This window comes from Alnus glutinosa, chromosome 13 (genome assembly GCF_958979055.1).
Source record: "Alnus glutinosa chromosome 13, dhAlnGlut1.1, whole genome shotgun sequence".
In the NCBI taxonomy this organism is placed as follows: domain Eukaryota; kingdom Viridiplantae; phylum Streptophyta; class Magnoliopsida; order Fagales; family Betulaceae; genus Alnus; species Alnus glutinosa.
The window spans coordinates 25,346,162-25,360,517 of NC_084898.1; the positions used below are offsets into that span (position 1 = coordinate 25,346,162).

The 14,356-nt window shown below is 34.0% G+C and overlaps 1 protein-coding gene and 1 long non-coding RNA gene across 3 annotated transcripts; both read left to right on the plus strand.

The window, feature by feature from the left end:
• Window positions 1-1,749: 1,749 nt before the first annotated feature.
• Window positions 1,750-5,312, plus strand: LOC133854783 (uncharacterized). 2 transcript variants are annotated; one of them, XR_009896853.1, is made up of 3 exons: window positions 1,775-3,590; window positions 4,470-4,498; window positions 4,980-5,312. It is a non-coding gene; the product is annotated as an uncharacterized LOC133854783 (long non-coding RNA). The 2 variants fall into 2 exon arrangements; XR_009896854.1 differs by lacking the exon at window positions 4,470-4,498 and having other exon boundaries at window positions 1,750-3,590.
• A 5,286-nt stretch (window positions 5,313-10,598) lies between these two features.
• On the plus strand, window positions 10,599-10,949 carry LOC133854014 (uncharacterized). Its single transcript, XM_062290034.1, has one exon. The coding sequence runs from the start codon at window positions 10,599-10,601 to the stop codon at window positions 10,947-10,949; it is 351 nt and encodes a 116-aa protein (XP_062146018.1).
• Window positions 10,950-14,356: the final 3,407 nt, after the last annotated feature.

Genomic DNA, 14,356 nt, shown 5'->3' on the forward strand with positions numbered 1-14,356 from the left:
TCGTTCTAATAAATATTAATTTGAATTCTCTAAAGTAAAGGAGTTAGATGCTTTGATTACTGTAGATTTAGGGAATCAAATAAACATCTATCACAACGGATTTCTATCCTAAACATTCCTCCGCAAAATGAACGGTCTATTAGTGATCGTTGATCTTGAACATCGAGTGGCTGAAGAATGGCCTACTATCGCTTGAATTTGAATATTGGCTATTATGACCGGAATTTGGGACTTCGGCAACTGTTAAGTTCAAAATTTTGGCTTATTCATTTATCTCCCATTTCATTTAAATATTATACATGTTAAACCTCACCTATTAAAAATGAAGTACAAAAAATGATCAAGTACTTAAAAGGATCAGAAGTCACGTAAAGACCAGTAAATTCCGCAGTATGTAAATATCCTACCAAAAACTAAAAAAAAAAAATTAAAAAAAGAAAAGAAAAAAGTGAGTCATCAGACTCATCACCTTTCCTGAATAAATGTAAAGAAAGGCAGTGTGGTAAGGTTGAGCTAACCAGTCCGTACCCAATTCTTCTTTCATTGACAACTCTCTCTCTCTCTCTTTGTAATGGCCTTAATTTTTTTTTTCCCCCTAAACTCTCTTTTCGCATTTAAGTTAAAATATACTTATTTGAATCTCAACCGTCAATTTTTTTTACAACAAATATCCAATACTTTTCCCTACAGCATGCAAGTCGGATCTTGATGATGATGCCATGTGCTCATATCTCTGATTGCTTTGAGAGACCTTAAATTGGAGTTATTTGCTTAAGTATGTACTTAGTTATAAATAAATAAATAGAAAGGCAGGCGGTTAAATCACTTTTAAAGGCGGTTTGAAAAAAATCAATAACTACCTAGGGTGGGACGGTAAGTAATTTTAGAGTAGTTAATTAGCGGTTATAACCAATAACCACCTGTATATATATATATACATATATATTAAAGTTATATATATACAAAACGAAGTTTTATATATTCATTGAGAAAAAATGACCGTTGAAAATTTTGCATTAGAAAAATGACCATTCTAACAAAACAATCGTCGACAAATATGACTAAATATGACAATTTAAAAAAATATATATATATATACGATAATGAAAAAAGTAATAAAAAATAAGAAGGAAAGAAATAGAATTAAGAATAGATAATCGAATGTATTGTACTTTTAAAAACCCATTAGCTAAACTAGATAAAGTGGGTTTTGATTAGCTATTTTACATAAAAATTTACATAAGCCATTGGGAGTGCTCAAGAGCCTGTTTAGGATTATGGTGAGGAGCTTAAAAAGACAGAAATTTCCTACAAATCGATTTGTACGAAATTTCATACAAGCCATATCTAAGATTGATGGGGCTGGTTTGGGTGTTTGATGGAGTTTCTACTATATTTCGAGTTTTATGTGGGTTTTGGGTGTTGTGAGTCCTTACGGGTTTTCTTGGGTTATGTTTGTGGGCTAGCTGAGTTACTCCTGCGTATATTACCTGTATATTTAGGGACGTCTTATGTAACGCCCCAGAATTTAAAACATATTAATATTTTGAGTAAAGATGGAAAATAATTATTTTCTATCTTTTTATAATATTTGCAATTGATTTAATGAACTGTATTATAATAAAACTGGTAATTATTTTATTTATAACCGAATATTACTGAGTTAAAATAGACAAATGATTAATCATTAGATTAATTATCTTTATTTTATAGTTGTGCAAAATATTATTTTGACACTTTATTATTTAGTATAATAAATACTATGTCTATTAAACTTCGTAATAAAATGTTTTCATTTATGAAACGAACTAGACTCAAAACGGGTTTAAAATGTTACTCTAGTGATTTATTAAATTGATAAAAACCTAGTGTAAAAATACCTGCAGATTAACTTGATCTGCAGGAGATTCGATATATAATTTATTGCTTTAAATTAATCAACCACTTATCTGTTTTAAAATCAGCCGACCTCCACTATTTTTATTAAACTCTCCAGCTCAGGCACTCATTACAGCCATTCACTCTCCAGCTAATGCACTCATTACAGCCATTCACAATTGCTGCCTAAGCCTTTTCGGGCCTTTATAACTGACTCCCTCTACATCAGAAACTCACACCTCGCTGATTACTAAAGCTTCCTCCTTCTTTATTTATTGTTTCCTTTCTCCTCTTTTTCAATCTTTCTTTCTGTTCCTTCTGTTTGAAGTGAGTCAGAGAGAAACAGAGTGAGTGAGAGGGCGAGATGAGAGAGATCAGGAGAGGACCCACGACCCGGTGAAACCAAGAGCAACCCGGCACCATTTCAGCAAGCCGGCCTTCGGTGCTTGAACCACGCAGACCATGCAGCTGGAACCGTACACCACGATCCGTCCAACCCAGACCGTGCATGATTCTGTCAACGTCGAACCCATCCCAAGCCGAGGCTCAACCGTGCATGGCGTCAAGACTCAGACCCACAGCCGTGTTCCATGAACCCGGAAGCCATATCCGGTGTGCTGACTCGGACACCCAACCCATCCAGCTGAACCCACTGATCCAGAACCCCCTTACCAAGAGACCCATAGCCAAGAACCCAGACCAGCCATGCAATCTTGACCCAGCCCGTGTCCTCCAACTGTGAGCCAGCCCCGAACTGAAACCATGAGACCCGTGACTCCAGCTTGAAGGCCCGGTCCTCATGCAACCCATGTAACCACCAAACACGAGACCATGCGTGCATGATTCATGCAGCCCAGCAGCCAACGCAGTCCGAACCGTCCAACCCAACCATGAACCCAGGAATTCGGCAACTCAGTAATCTCGACGAGCAGAAAACCAAGCCCCATGAAGACCCTAGCCAGCACCGAACCCCGTGGATTCCAAGCCTCCAGTGTTGCTCTTCGGAACCCATGACCCCCGTGAAGCTCACAAGCTCGGAACAACCGAGAACCCAGCTTGACCGTAGCACCGAAACCCGTGGCCCCTGTGAACCCAGCTAGCCGTAAGCCATGGCCGAAACCACGAGCTTCCGGCAACCCAACAGCTTGTGGCTGGAACACCGGAAACCGGCCAGCCCAGCCCGACGATGCTAGCCCATGCAACTCATTCCGTGAATCCCGAAGCCTTTAGTGCTGCTCTTCATTTTCCTGATCATAGCCGAAGCCATGAGCCCATGCATGACCACCGAGACTCGGCAAACCCAGAAACAGAACCATTGTGGACCCAGTGAACTCAGCATGCGTGATCCAGCCGAGAAGAACCAAGACGTGTGCATGAAACCATGCAAACCGGACCCAGATGCCCGTGCGTGACCCCGAACCATTCCGGCAGAAACAGACCAAACCATGCATGCATCAATGTCCAGCAACCCCGTGAACCTGAAACCGTGACCACAGCTCGAACCCATCGACCATGCATGCTGGACATCGTGACCCAGACGAACCAGTAACCATGCATACTGAACACCCCGATCTAGCCATTCCGAGCAACCGTGAACAGCGAGACCAAACCCAGACCCATGGTGGTCCGATCCTCTGTAGATCGGCGGCCTTGACCATAATCCGGCGAGGCAGGGAACGAACCCAGCAAATCTGAGTCGATCTGTCCATACCGTGAGTAATATACAAATAGTTATGCCTTTTAATAATAGCTACTGAATATTGTATATTATAATACTATACATATATATGTCTATATATATATATATATCTATTCGATGCTTATATAAATATACATATATATATATACACCTTATAATACTATATATATATGTATATAAATCAAATGCCATGCTATGTTATTCTATATATATATATGTATATATTGTTAATTTGCCTAATTCAATAAAGAACGAAATTATTTTAAATTATTCATATTGATTATTAAGCCTATTAAGATATATTGTTATGATATTTTTGTAAAAAGAAAAATATCTAATCGTGATATAATTATATAACTATTTTTATTAAAAATATTGATAAAATGATCCTTATGAAAAGTAGTATTTTAAAGTACAAAAGAATATTACCAATATGAAATATTTGACATTATTAATTAGTATGTCGTTTCGGTGTCTAGATAATGTTAGGGAGTTAATGAAGATTCTAATAATTATGTAGTCTCAATAACTAAATTAAAAACATGATAAAAATATTAGTTTACTTTAATATAAAATTAATTATGGATATTGAGCATGATGTTTTATTGTGAATTCTTTAATATATGATAATTGTTAGAATTGATATGTTTTGTTAATTAGTTTAGTAATTGAATTAATGCTCCCTAGAAAGGATTAAGTCTTGTTTAGAGTTTTAGTATTTTATGGAAATATGGATTAAGGTATTAAAGTTTGAAAATTGACATGTTAAATTCTAGTCATAATGATCGCTTCCATTTATGTATGTATGTGACTTTGGAATTCATGTTTAGGCATGAGTTCCTAGAAGGAATGATATTGACCTAGTATGCACATGTGGATGTATTTGATGCAGATGATGAATTGAGACAGCACAAAAGGACTGTAAGTATTTTTATACTTACTGAGGGTAGCACTGGATTTCAGTAATGTTGTGTTTATGTTTTATTTTAATTGGATGCGTGTGACTGATTATTGCATACTGTTAATAATCAACCTATTAATATTGGGCGCGACGTCTCCCAAAGGTTCATGATAGAGTTGAACCGGAAACCATAATAATCATATTGATTGGGACGGCTTTCAAAGTACTAGAGGAGGGAGGTCTCCAATAGTGCGAAAATCAGTTAATTAAAATGTAATGTAGAGGGGACGGCCTCGAGAAACACGATTAAACGGGGGGACGTGCCCTTACAAGAGAGGAGTGTAATCACTATATAAACTGTTAAACTTTGCATGAAAAACTATCACCTCATCATTATGTCATATCTGTACCTTAAAATAACGCATAAATCATGATGTTGTTGAATGACAGTTAGCTCACTTATGGAACTATGGGATTGTGGTTATAACCACCTTCTCATAGATGACTGTGCAGGCACAGACACTGACGAGTATCAGGATTATCAGGAGCCTTATGATGATTCTGGTTTCATAGATGAGACTGTCTAAAGTCTCCTTCTTATGATAGACTTGCTGAACAGTTTATCTCCCATGTCGTTATTAGGTTTTATTTTATGTACTTTCTAGACATCTTATGCTTTATTTTATGGTTTGTAATATGACTACTATTACATAGAACGTGTGCCGTGGTGGCCCTTATGTTATTGCTTTTATGTGTATTTATTTGTAAGACCTTTTATTATTATTTTAATGTAAGTTGAGGTATTTAATTTAAAGGCTCTAATGTGTTATTTAATCCAAGCCTGTTGGATAAATTATATTTTCCGCTGCCAATTTATACTCTGATGATGTAGTAATGTCACGTGGAAATCGAAATTTTCACTTACGCCTTTTTGTAAAAGGCGGGGCGTTACATCTTACGTTTTTTTTAATAAAATTTTTTTACTTATCAAAAAAAGATTAACATGTGTTCCTTGATATGCGAGAAGCACAAATTGTTTTAATAGCATATGTTTCTCACATGTTTTTTATTTTTTATTTTTTTAATAGCATTAATAAAAAAAACATATGATTCTCACATGCTTAAATAACACATATTACTTTTATATGTGAGTTGTAAAAAAATTCTTACAAATTAATTTATAAAAAATTTTTATATACTTAAAAAATATTTTTAATATCTAAAAAGTTGTGTCAAATAAAAGCCTATGTTTGATAAAAAATTAGGTGCCCAGCAAATTTATTGCCGCGTTTAGAAAGGACTTGTACAACAAGTAATTTATAGCCCATATTCAATTCATGACAGCTGTCTCAACCGAATTGCGCTAGTACTCTAGTGCATTAATACTATCTGATCCTCAATGAATACATTTACCATTATTTCACTACATTATGAAAACTGAATGATTAATACGGATTGACCTGGGGTTTATAGTATGGGATAGTATGAGAGCTTTCTTGGTAGCTAAAACTGTCGATCTAAAGTTGAGAATGAAAACAAAATTTGCTGAAGTAATGGCTGCTCTTGGTGCAGTGCAATTCAGCAATGAAGTGGGGTTTTTTATGTTATTTTCTAGGGTGATTCTATGGAAGTTGTAAAAGAAGCCAATGCGGACCGCCCAATTGTTCTCGTATTGGCCATTTTATTGATAGCATCAAGCAAGAATTGAATTTGCTTAGATAATCAAGTGTTGTCTATACTCCTAGAGAGTCTAATTCAGTTGCTCATGCTCTTGCAAGGAACACAAGTTTTAATTATGTTCATTCAGTTTGGTTAAAGGATATTCCAGGTAGTATTAGTGATATTGTAAATAGGAAATTTGTTGACCTATATCCTAAAGTTTTTTTTGGGATCAGTTTTTTTTAGTAATGAAGTTGCTATGTTCTGTTCAAAAAAAAAAAAATAACGGATTGACGTATGATGTAGGAGAAGTTGGAGAACTACTCCTTTGGCCATGAATTGCAACATCAACACGTGATGAAAAAAAAATTAAGGTTAAAAAAAAAATGAAATAAAGGAATTTTTTTAGATGAATCAAATTAAGGTTTTTTTTCGCCTATCGGCCCCGACAAGAATTTTTTTTTTTCTTTGGCCAGTTTCTTTTTATTATGTCTTTAACTGGTTTCATCTCATTTGGAACGATAGCCTTATTGTCAAAACTTTTTCCTTTAATATTTCACTAGTAGCAATGGACAAGCCTAAGAAGGTAACAATAGAAGGATCTTTACAAAATTGTAGAGGCTTTGTTTAAAGTAAACGAAAAAGGGTTTAGTAAAGTAGTGCATTGAAAGAATACATATGTAGATTTGAAGAGTCACAAGCTTGATTTCCTAAGAATATGTGGAAAAAATAATTGAGACCTTTTTTTATTTTTTATTTTCAGAATCTTTGGACAGCGGTTTGCTTTAATTTTTTTTTTTTTTTTTTTTTTTCCAAAAACTCTTTTCACTTTGTTCATTGATTTTTAATTTGAATAGAATAATAAAAATCAAAACTGGGTTATGTTTAATTTACTTAAAATTTGCATTTATATATATACTTTAATCCCTACTTGAGCAAAAAAATTATTTGGCCCCCTCCCATTAAAATGTCTAGCTCGGTCCCTCGGTACATGTCCCTAAATTTATGAAACATTATGCATTACGCCAAAAAACTTAAATAAAAATGATATTTTGATCGAACTTTCTAGATTTTCACAAGGTTTTAAAATTATTCATTTGATCATAATCTAAAATGGACTTTTTAAATGGAGGTGAAAAAATGCATTTTTTAATGGTGATTTTTTAATTGGAGCCGTTTTGTTAAAATGGCTCTAATTTGAGCCGTTTTAAAAAATAAAAACAACTCAATTTATAATAACTCTAACTCTATATACTATATATAGCACTAATTAATATATATATAACAAGATATATATTTTATATATATAAATAAGTTATAATTATATTTAGCATATATATTATATATTATATATGTATAAACCCAATATATCGGTCAGACTAATGCACTAGGATTGATCGGATGGTCGATCGATCATATTATTCTATCATGATCGATCAAACTACTACACAAGAATCGATCGGACGTTTGATTGAACCTTTACTATGTCAATTCTAATTGGTCGATCTCTATCATGATTAATTAGACTAATGCAATATATTCGATTAGATCGATGTTTGATCGATTGGAGTAATACAGTTTGATCAATCCCTATCGATCTTATAATCCTGTCATGATCGATCAGACTATTAATTAGGATTAATCGCACGTTAGATTGAACATTCACTGTGTCAAGTCTGATTGATCGAATATTTGTATCACAATATATCAGACCGATGCACTAGGATGAATTAGATATTCGATTAAACCTTCCATTGTGTCAAGTTTGATCGATCATTTAATCGTATCACGATCAATTAGACTAATGCACTAGGATCGATCGGAGTAATACACCAGAATCGATTGGATGATTCTATCGATCCTATGATCCTATCATGATCAATCGAACTAGTACTTAGGATAAATCGCACATTAAATCGAATTTTTACTGTGTCAAGTTTGATTGATTGAACTCTATCTCGATCGATCAAAGTAATAAACTTGGATCGATTAGATCTTCTATCGACCCTATAATCCTGTTATGATCGATCAGACTAGTACTTATATTATAGTTACTTAGTTATATAGAATATATTAAACTTACTACTTGCTCACATTATATATATAGTTTATGAACTTTATTTATATATAATAACATATTGTTAATTTGTTACATATAGATTATAATTATGTAGCATAATGTCATATGCTACATATTTATCTCACTTTGTTGATGTAACATTACCAATTAATCTACGTTGTTTTTGTTTAACAATGGTTGATCCAAGAATTAATTGATGTAATAGGTAAGTGGTTCTATTTAAGAAATTCAACAAAACTAAAAAGCAAACCAAAAAAAAAAAAAAAAAAAAAAAGAAAACCCAAAAGTAGCTCATGCTGGATTATGTCACCCGGTCATGGCTGGGCATTGCCACCGGCCATGGCCACAACTGGGACGTGCTCAACCATGACCACTTTATATATATGAGGGGCATTAGTCGATTAGGGCTAGAAAGGGAATCAGCTTTTTCAGTCTTCTGCATAATTCGTATAGGAAGGCATGGTGTAGCGCGGATCAGGATTTCCTATATTTTTTTAAATTTCTTTGTACATTGAAATAATATAAAAAATGCTATCGGTTAAAAATATAACATGTTAACAATAAAATCAAATAAAAAAATCATTCAAAAATATTTGTTCTTAAACTTTATGTTGTATAAAAGTTTTGAGTAAAAAATTATCTTTTGAATTAATAAAAGAGAAGTGTCTTTTCAAAAGTGAAAAAAAAAAAGAAAAAGAAAAAAGAAAGCCTTTTATTTTTTATTTTTTAATTTTATTGTTGGCATTATAATATAATATAATCTAAATTTTGATAAGACCCAGACATACCTACATCTTTGGAATATTAATGTTGTTTTCACATTTTTCTATCGGTGGACAGCTAAGCCTGTTGCCGCATGTGGATAATGATTCAAGGAAAAAGCCCACACTGCTCGAAAAAGACGAAAAGTCGTTGCATTAATGAACGTTGTTTTCGACCAGTTTAGGTGAGCTGTAGATGAGCCGGTTAGGCTATATAAGAGGATAAAATTGTTTAAAAAAATTTATAAAATAATAATTTTACCCTCATATTTTTACTAAGTGGCATATTCCCGACCGGGGATTGAACCCAATGGACGAGGATCTTTTTCGGTTCAAATGAATTAAAGAGATCCAGTTAATCCACTTTGAGGGGTCAATTTGTTAATCCCAGTGGAGAGGATTCAAATGCGAACAGAATATGCCACGATAGGGCATTTAATGTTAGATCAACTACATAGAATTCAATTCTAAATGTTATATAAATGTTCATTAAAAAATGATGTGTCTTTTAAAATCACCATTTGATCAAAATTATTATTTAATTAATCACATGCTCAATGATAATTTTAAAAGTTCTCTCATTTTTTAATGGACACTTAATAGACACTTATATGACATTTAGAATTACTCTCAACTACATGATTCTACCTAAAAAAACTACATGATTCTAAATTTCTAATGCACTCACACAAAAAAAAAACCTCAAGAACAACCAAAAGGAAATACAGAAAACCAAATTTGGAGCTTTTTGTTTGGATCTAACAGATGAATTCATGGAGCTTTTGATCGGGAAGACATAAATGTGGCGATCAAACATTCAATTAGATGCTAAATCTAGAAATATCCATTTGTACTTGTAGAAGATTTTAAAATAATAATCAATATTCACGATGCATTAGACTCTTTGGGTCTTTTTAAACCTAATTAAAAGGTTAGGGCTTTCTAATTTACGTCAGTAGAGAAAGACTAAAGAATAATGCACATCTCAATTTTCAAATTTAAATATGAAAAGACAAAATGTATAACCGACATTGGGAGGAGAGAGTTTATGAAGAGGAGAAAATTCATGTTTAATGTGTACTTGTGGTTCTAACATAATTCATTACTTGGTCTTCTTACACAACTTATCACAAATCTAATTTTTTTTTTTTTTTTTTAATGATTGATTATTAGATTTTTTTTCTACATGTGTGCCTTAAAAATTTAATTGTTAATCTTTAAAAAAAAGTTATTAGAGTTATGCAAAAAATATTACTCTATCTTATATATAGAGAGATTAATATCTTCACAGTAGTTTTTATCACATAATTAAGCTTGTCGATCTAACTTAAAAATTTCAACGAAGAATGTGATGCGGAGATATCAGATACGTACGTGGACCCTATCGAACAGAAGAAATTTCAAGGAAACTTCATACCTGTTTCAAGGCATTAAATTTCAAGAAAAGTTAATTATGATCAGAAGTCGTACATGTGGCTATATATTTGAATGAACTTGGCTTGAAATTTCAACCACACTTATCGTTCGTCAAGTAGATGTTTTTAAACTCGAGAATATACACACACACACATACTAGTATTGAGCTATTAAAAATCTTAGAAAGAGAAGGTAATCCTACAAATGGCGAGAGATTTTGGTGCTCTAGTTGGTGCTGCCCATGTTGATAATCCAGGTGTGGCGTTGGAGGGCTCGGGTGGCCTACTTTTGCTCGCCATGATTATCATGTCCCTCTCAATTATATCAATGCTCATTTTTGCTTGTGCTGATGGTTTCTCGAAAAAACCTCCGCGACCTCGCAGCAGAGGTTTTGCAGCCGGAGGTGCCGGCTGCTACACCAGAGGTGGGGGTGGTTGTGCTTGTGGTGGAGGTGGAGGTGGAGGTGGAGGTGGAGGTGGAGGTGGTTGTGGAAGTTCTGGCGGAGGCGGGGGTGGGAGTGTTTGTGGTGGAGGTGGAGGTGGAGGTGGTTGTTGAAGTTCTAGTGGTGGTTGAGAAATGAGATAATTAATTCAGTACTATTACTTTCCATCTCCTGTGATGGACATTGTATAAGTTCTCTTTTCTCCCTCATATTTGCTAAGCATGTCTGTTGTTTTAATTTGATACATTTGCTGTATTGAAATGAATTTGATCTTACTTAATTGTTGCACGTGCTTAGTTCTTGAATTCTTTTCTTGGTGATAGAGCATACTACTAAAGTAATACCCATACAATCTATAGTCTAAGTATAGAAGCGCTAGCCACATCTACGCTATCACTTTAAAAGGACTAGTGAGTTTGGAGTTTTTCCTAAAATCATTTATAAAGCCCAATTTTACATATTAAATAGATAATATTGGACTTAGCACTCATCTATTTCTTATAAACCACTAACTTTATGTGAGCTATTTATCTCTTTCTAATATGAAATCAGAATGTTACACTAAGTGCCTTCCACATATTCAGAAAATGAGAGATGGATATGCAAACACATACACATGCTGCCACACAATTTTACCATAAGAGGAATTTTTCTATCTCTTTCTCTTCGTTTTTCAGTCTTTTTTGGTATATCAAATAACTGTTGCATCGTATTGCTTATATACAATATAATAGCATGTAGTCATTATTTGCATGTGGAGTAAGGCAGTTACAACACACCTGTTGGGAATGTGAGAAGACGGTTTTGGCTGCCCACTTTGTGCGCCAATAACTGCTTCAGTTTTTGTTTATGAGCATGTATGCTGTATTTTCGATCTATTTACTATTTGTAGAATAAAAAATAAGGTTTTGATGATCGATCAGGAGGGTGAGAAATTTACGTTGATTGTTTTGATTATGGATTTATGTGGTTTAAGCTTATGGGTCGATGGGGATTGGGGGTTGGCCAATTGGGTGTGTTAGAGTTTCAATGGTTGATTTTCTTTGAGTTTGAATCAACCTCAAATATTCTTGGCCTTTAAATCAATCTTTCCTTATTGAGTTCCTACTTTACACAATCAATCTTTCCTTCTATAGTACTAATTAATTAGTCCAAAGAGGCAAGGCCATTAATTGATAGATCGAGGGATACTTTTTCTTATATATATAGCCTTCATACCATATATGTGTATGTCGAGTAAATAACCGCCAGTTAGGAGATCATCGATTCACGAAACTCTTGAGGAACCGTTCAGTCAATCAACTCCCTAAGGGGGGTGGCCTGTGGCCTGTCGGTTGAAGTTCCCTTATTCAGAATTTCATCCTGAGGGAGCCCAAGCTAATGGAACACTCGGTCCATCCTGGCCTCCTGGGGGTGGATTGACCTCTATTGACCCGAGGGTTAGTACTTAGTGGGCCTTAGAAAACTTTAATAGGCCCTAATGGACCTACAGTTTTTTATGTCACCAACTATCATTTCCTTTGGTCCTTTAACAAATGATGTAGCTTCTAGGAGTATGCAAGTGCCTTTTGGGTGCTTTTCACCTTGTAACATATATATAATATTGCCTCTATGTTCCAAATCCCAATGGTCAAGGCGACTTCTTATCGTATGTTATTTTATATCAAAATGCACAAGTTTTTAAAAGTATTCTTGAATTGTTTATTTCTTAAGAGGCAACCTTTTAGAGAAAATTTCAAAAATTAACAACCTTACAATTATGTATATTGATTTCTATAATTAGGTTTTATACTACAAATTCAGTATCGAAACTAGTTTGATTGTAAGTCTAAGTTAGGTTGTCAATTTTGTTCTTATGTTGGGGTCCAAATCATGTTAAAAATTGAAGATCATAAGTGATTGGTGGAAACTTGCATGGTGCATCTCAAAACTGAGTTCCTGAGAGGCTCGGTTGCAACGATAGCCAAAGGTTGGTAAAACGAAGGACTTCAAGTGTTTTAAAGCTCAAGCTCCCAAGAGCCTCAGTCGCAAGGATGGTTGAATAAAGTTCAAACGAGACTGACTAACTGAGTTCCTGAGAGGCTCGGTTGCACTGGCAGCCGAAGGTTGGTAAAACGAACGACTTCAAGTGTTTTAAAGCTCAAGCTCCCAAGAGCCTCAGACGCAAGGATGGTTAAATAAAGTTCGAACAAGGTTGACTAACTAAGTTTTACAAGATACCTCCGACAACCCCGATCGGAATCCCGATCGAAGACAGTTTGAATGGCAATTTTTGACAAGGAACTGCAATTGAATACAGATATGTCTGGTTGCAACCACGATCAAATAAAGTTCAAACGTGCTGTTAATTAAAGTTAAATGAAAAGGAAGAAAGAAATAAACAAAGTACCTCTAACTTGGAGTGATAATAGGTTAAATTAAAAAAAAAAAAAAGTTTATTATTTTCCCAAAAATGAGAGGGGTCCAGTCAAAAAGACAATTTCAAGCACTTTTCTTGATTTCAACATAAGATAAACTCATGGCCACAAAAAAATTCATAAGAATTGTGTTAGGGATGTATAAAATGAAAGAAAAAAAAGAAAAAAAGAAAAAGAAAAAGAAAAAGTAGGGAGGGCGGTAGGGGTGGGCAAATTATCCACCTATTGCCTACCGACCGTTTACTGAACCGCCATCGACCGCCTACGGAGTTAATCGAAATAATTCACCGACTGTATTTCGACAAAAGTTGGTTAACCGACCGAATTAACTGATTTAACCACCTACCGAATCGATACCCACTCATAGAGGGCGGAAGCCTTTGCAAATGAATGACTTATTTTTCATGGTACCTTTTATTTCACATAACCTCATTATTTATTTTCTAATTGGTTTTGAAGCATCTTCAACAATGTTATGCATTTTAGTTCATCAAACATTCCTTATTTTTCATGCATGGTACCTTTTATTTCACATAACCTCATTATTTATTTTCCAATTTGTTTTAAAGCATCTTCAACAATGTAATGCATTTTAGTTCATCAAAAAGCCTTATTTTCTACTTACTACTTTTTCAATAAAAATCCCAACATATTTTCTATTTCATTATTTATTTTCTTTAAATATTAATTTTCATTATTTTTTTTATTGTTTTCTTCAACCACCAAGAAACAAGAGAAATAAATGATTGTAGCGGAGAGAGGGAGAAATTATTAGAAAAAGAATACATAAGCTATATGATTGCGCAAAAGTAGCTAATCAAAAAGCAAAAATCTGTATTTTAAAAAAAGGAGAAGAAAATACCTTGGATATGATTTTTGCCTCATATTAACTAAATATACATAATATAAAGGTTTTATAGCATATATATGTTGGAGATGCTCTAAAAGATTAATGTGATTGGGTTTATGAAATAAAAATTATATTATAGGGCATGAATTACAAATTACACGCTAGCTTTTGAAAGTGGTTCTCTTATATATTCTCAAGGAATTTCACTAGCGAATTAATGGGCATGTTATGAGCAGTGTTTTAATGTCCATTG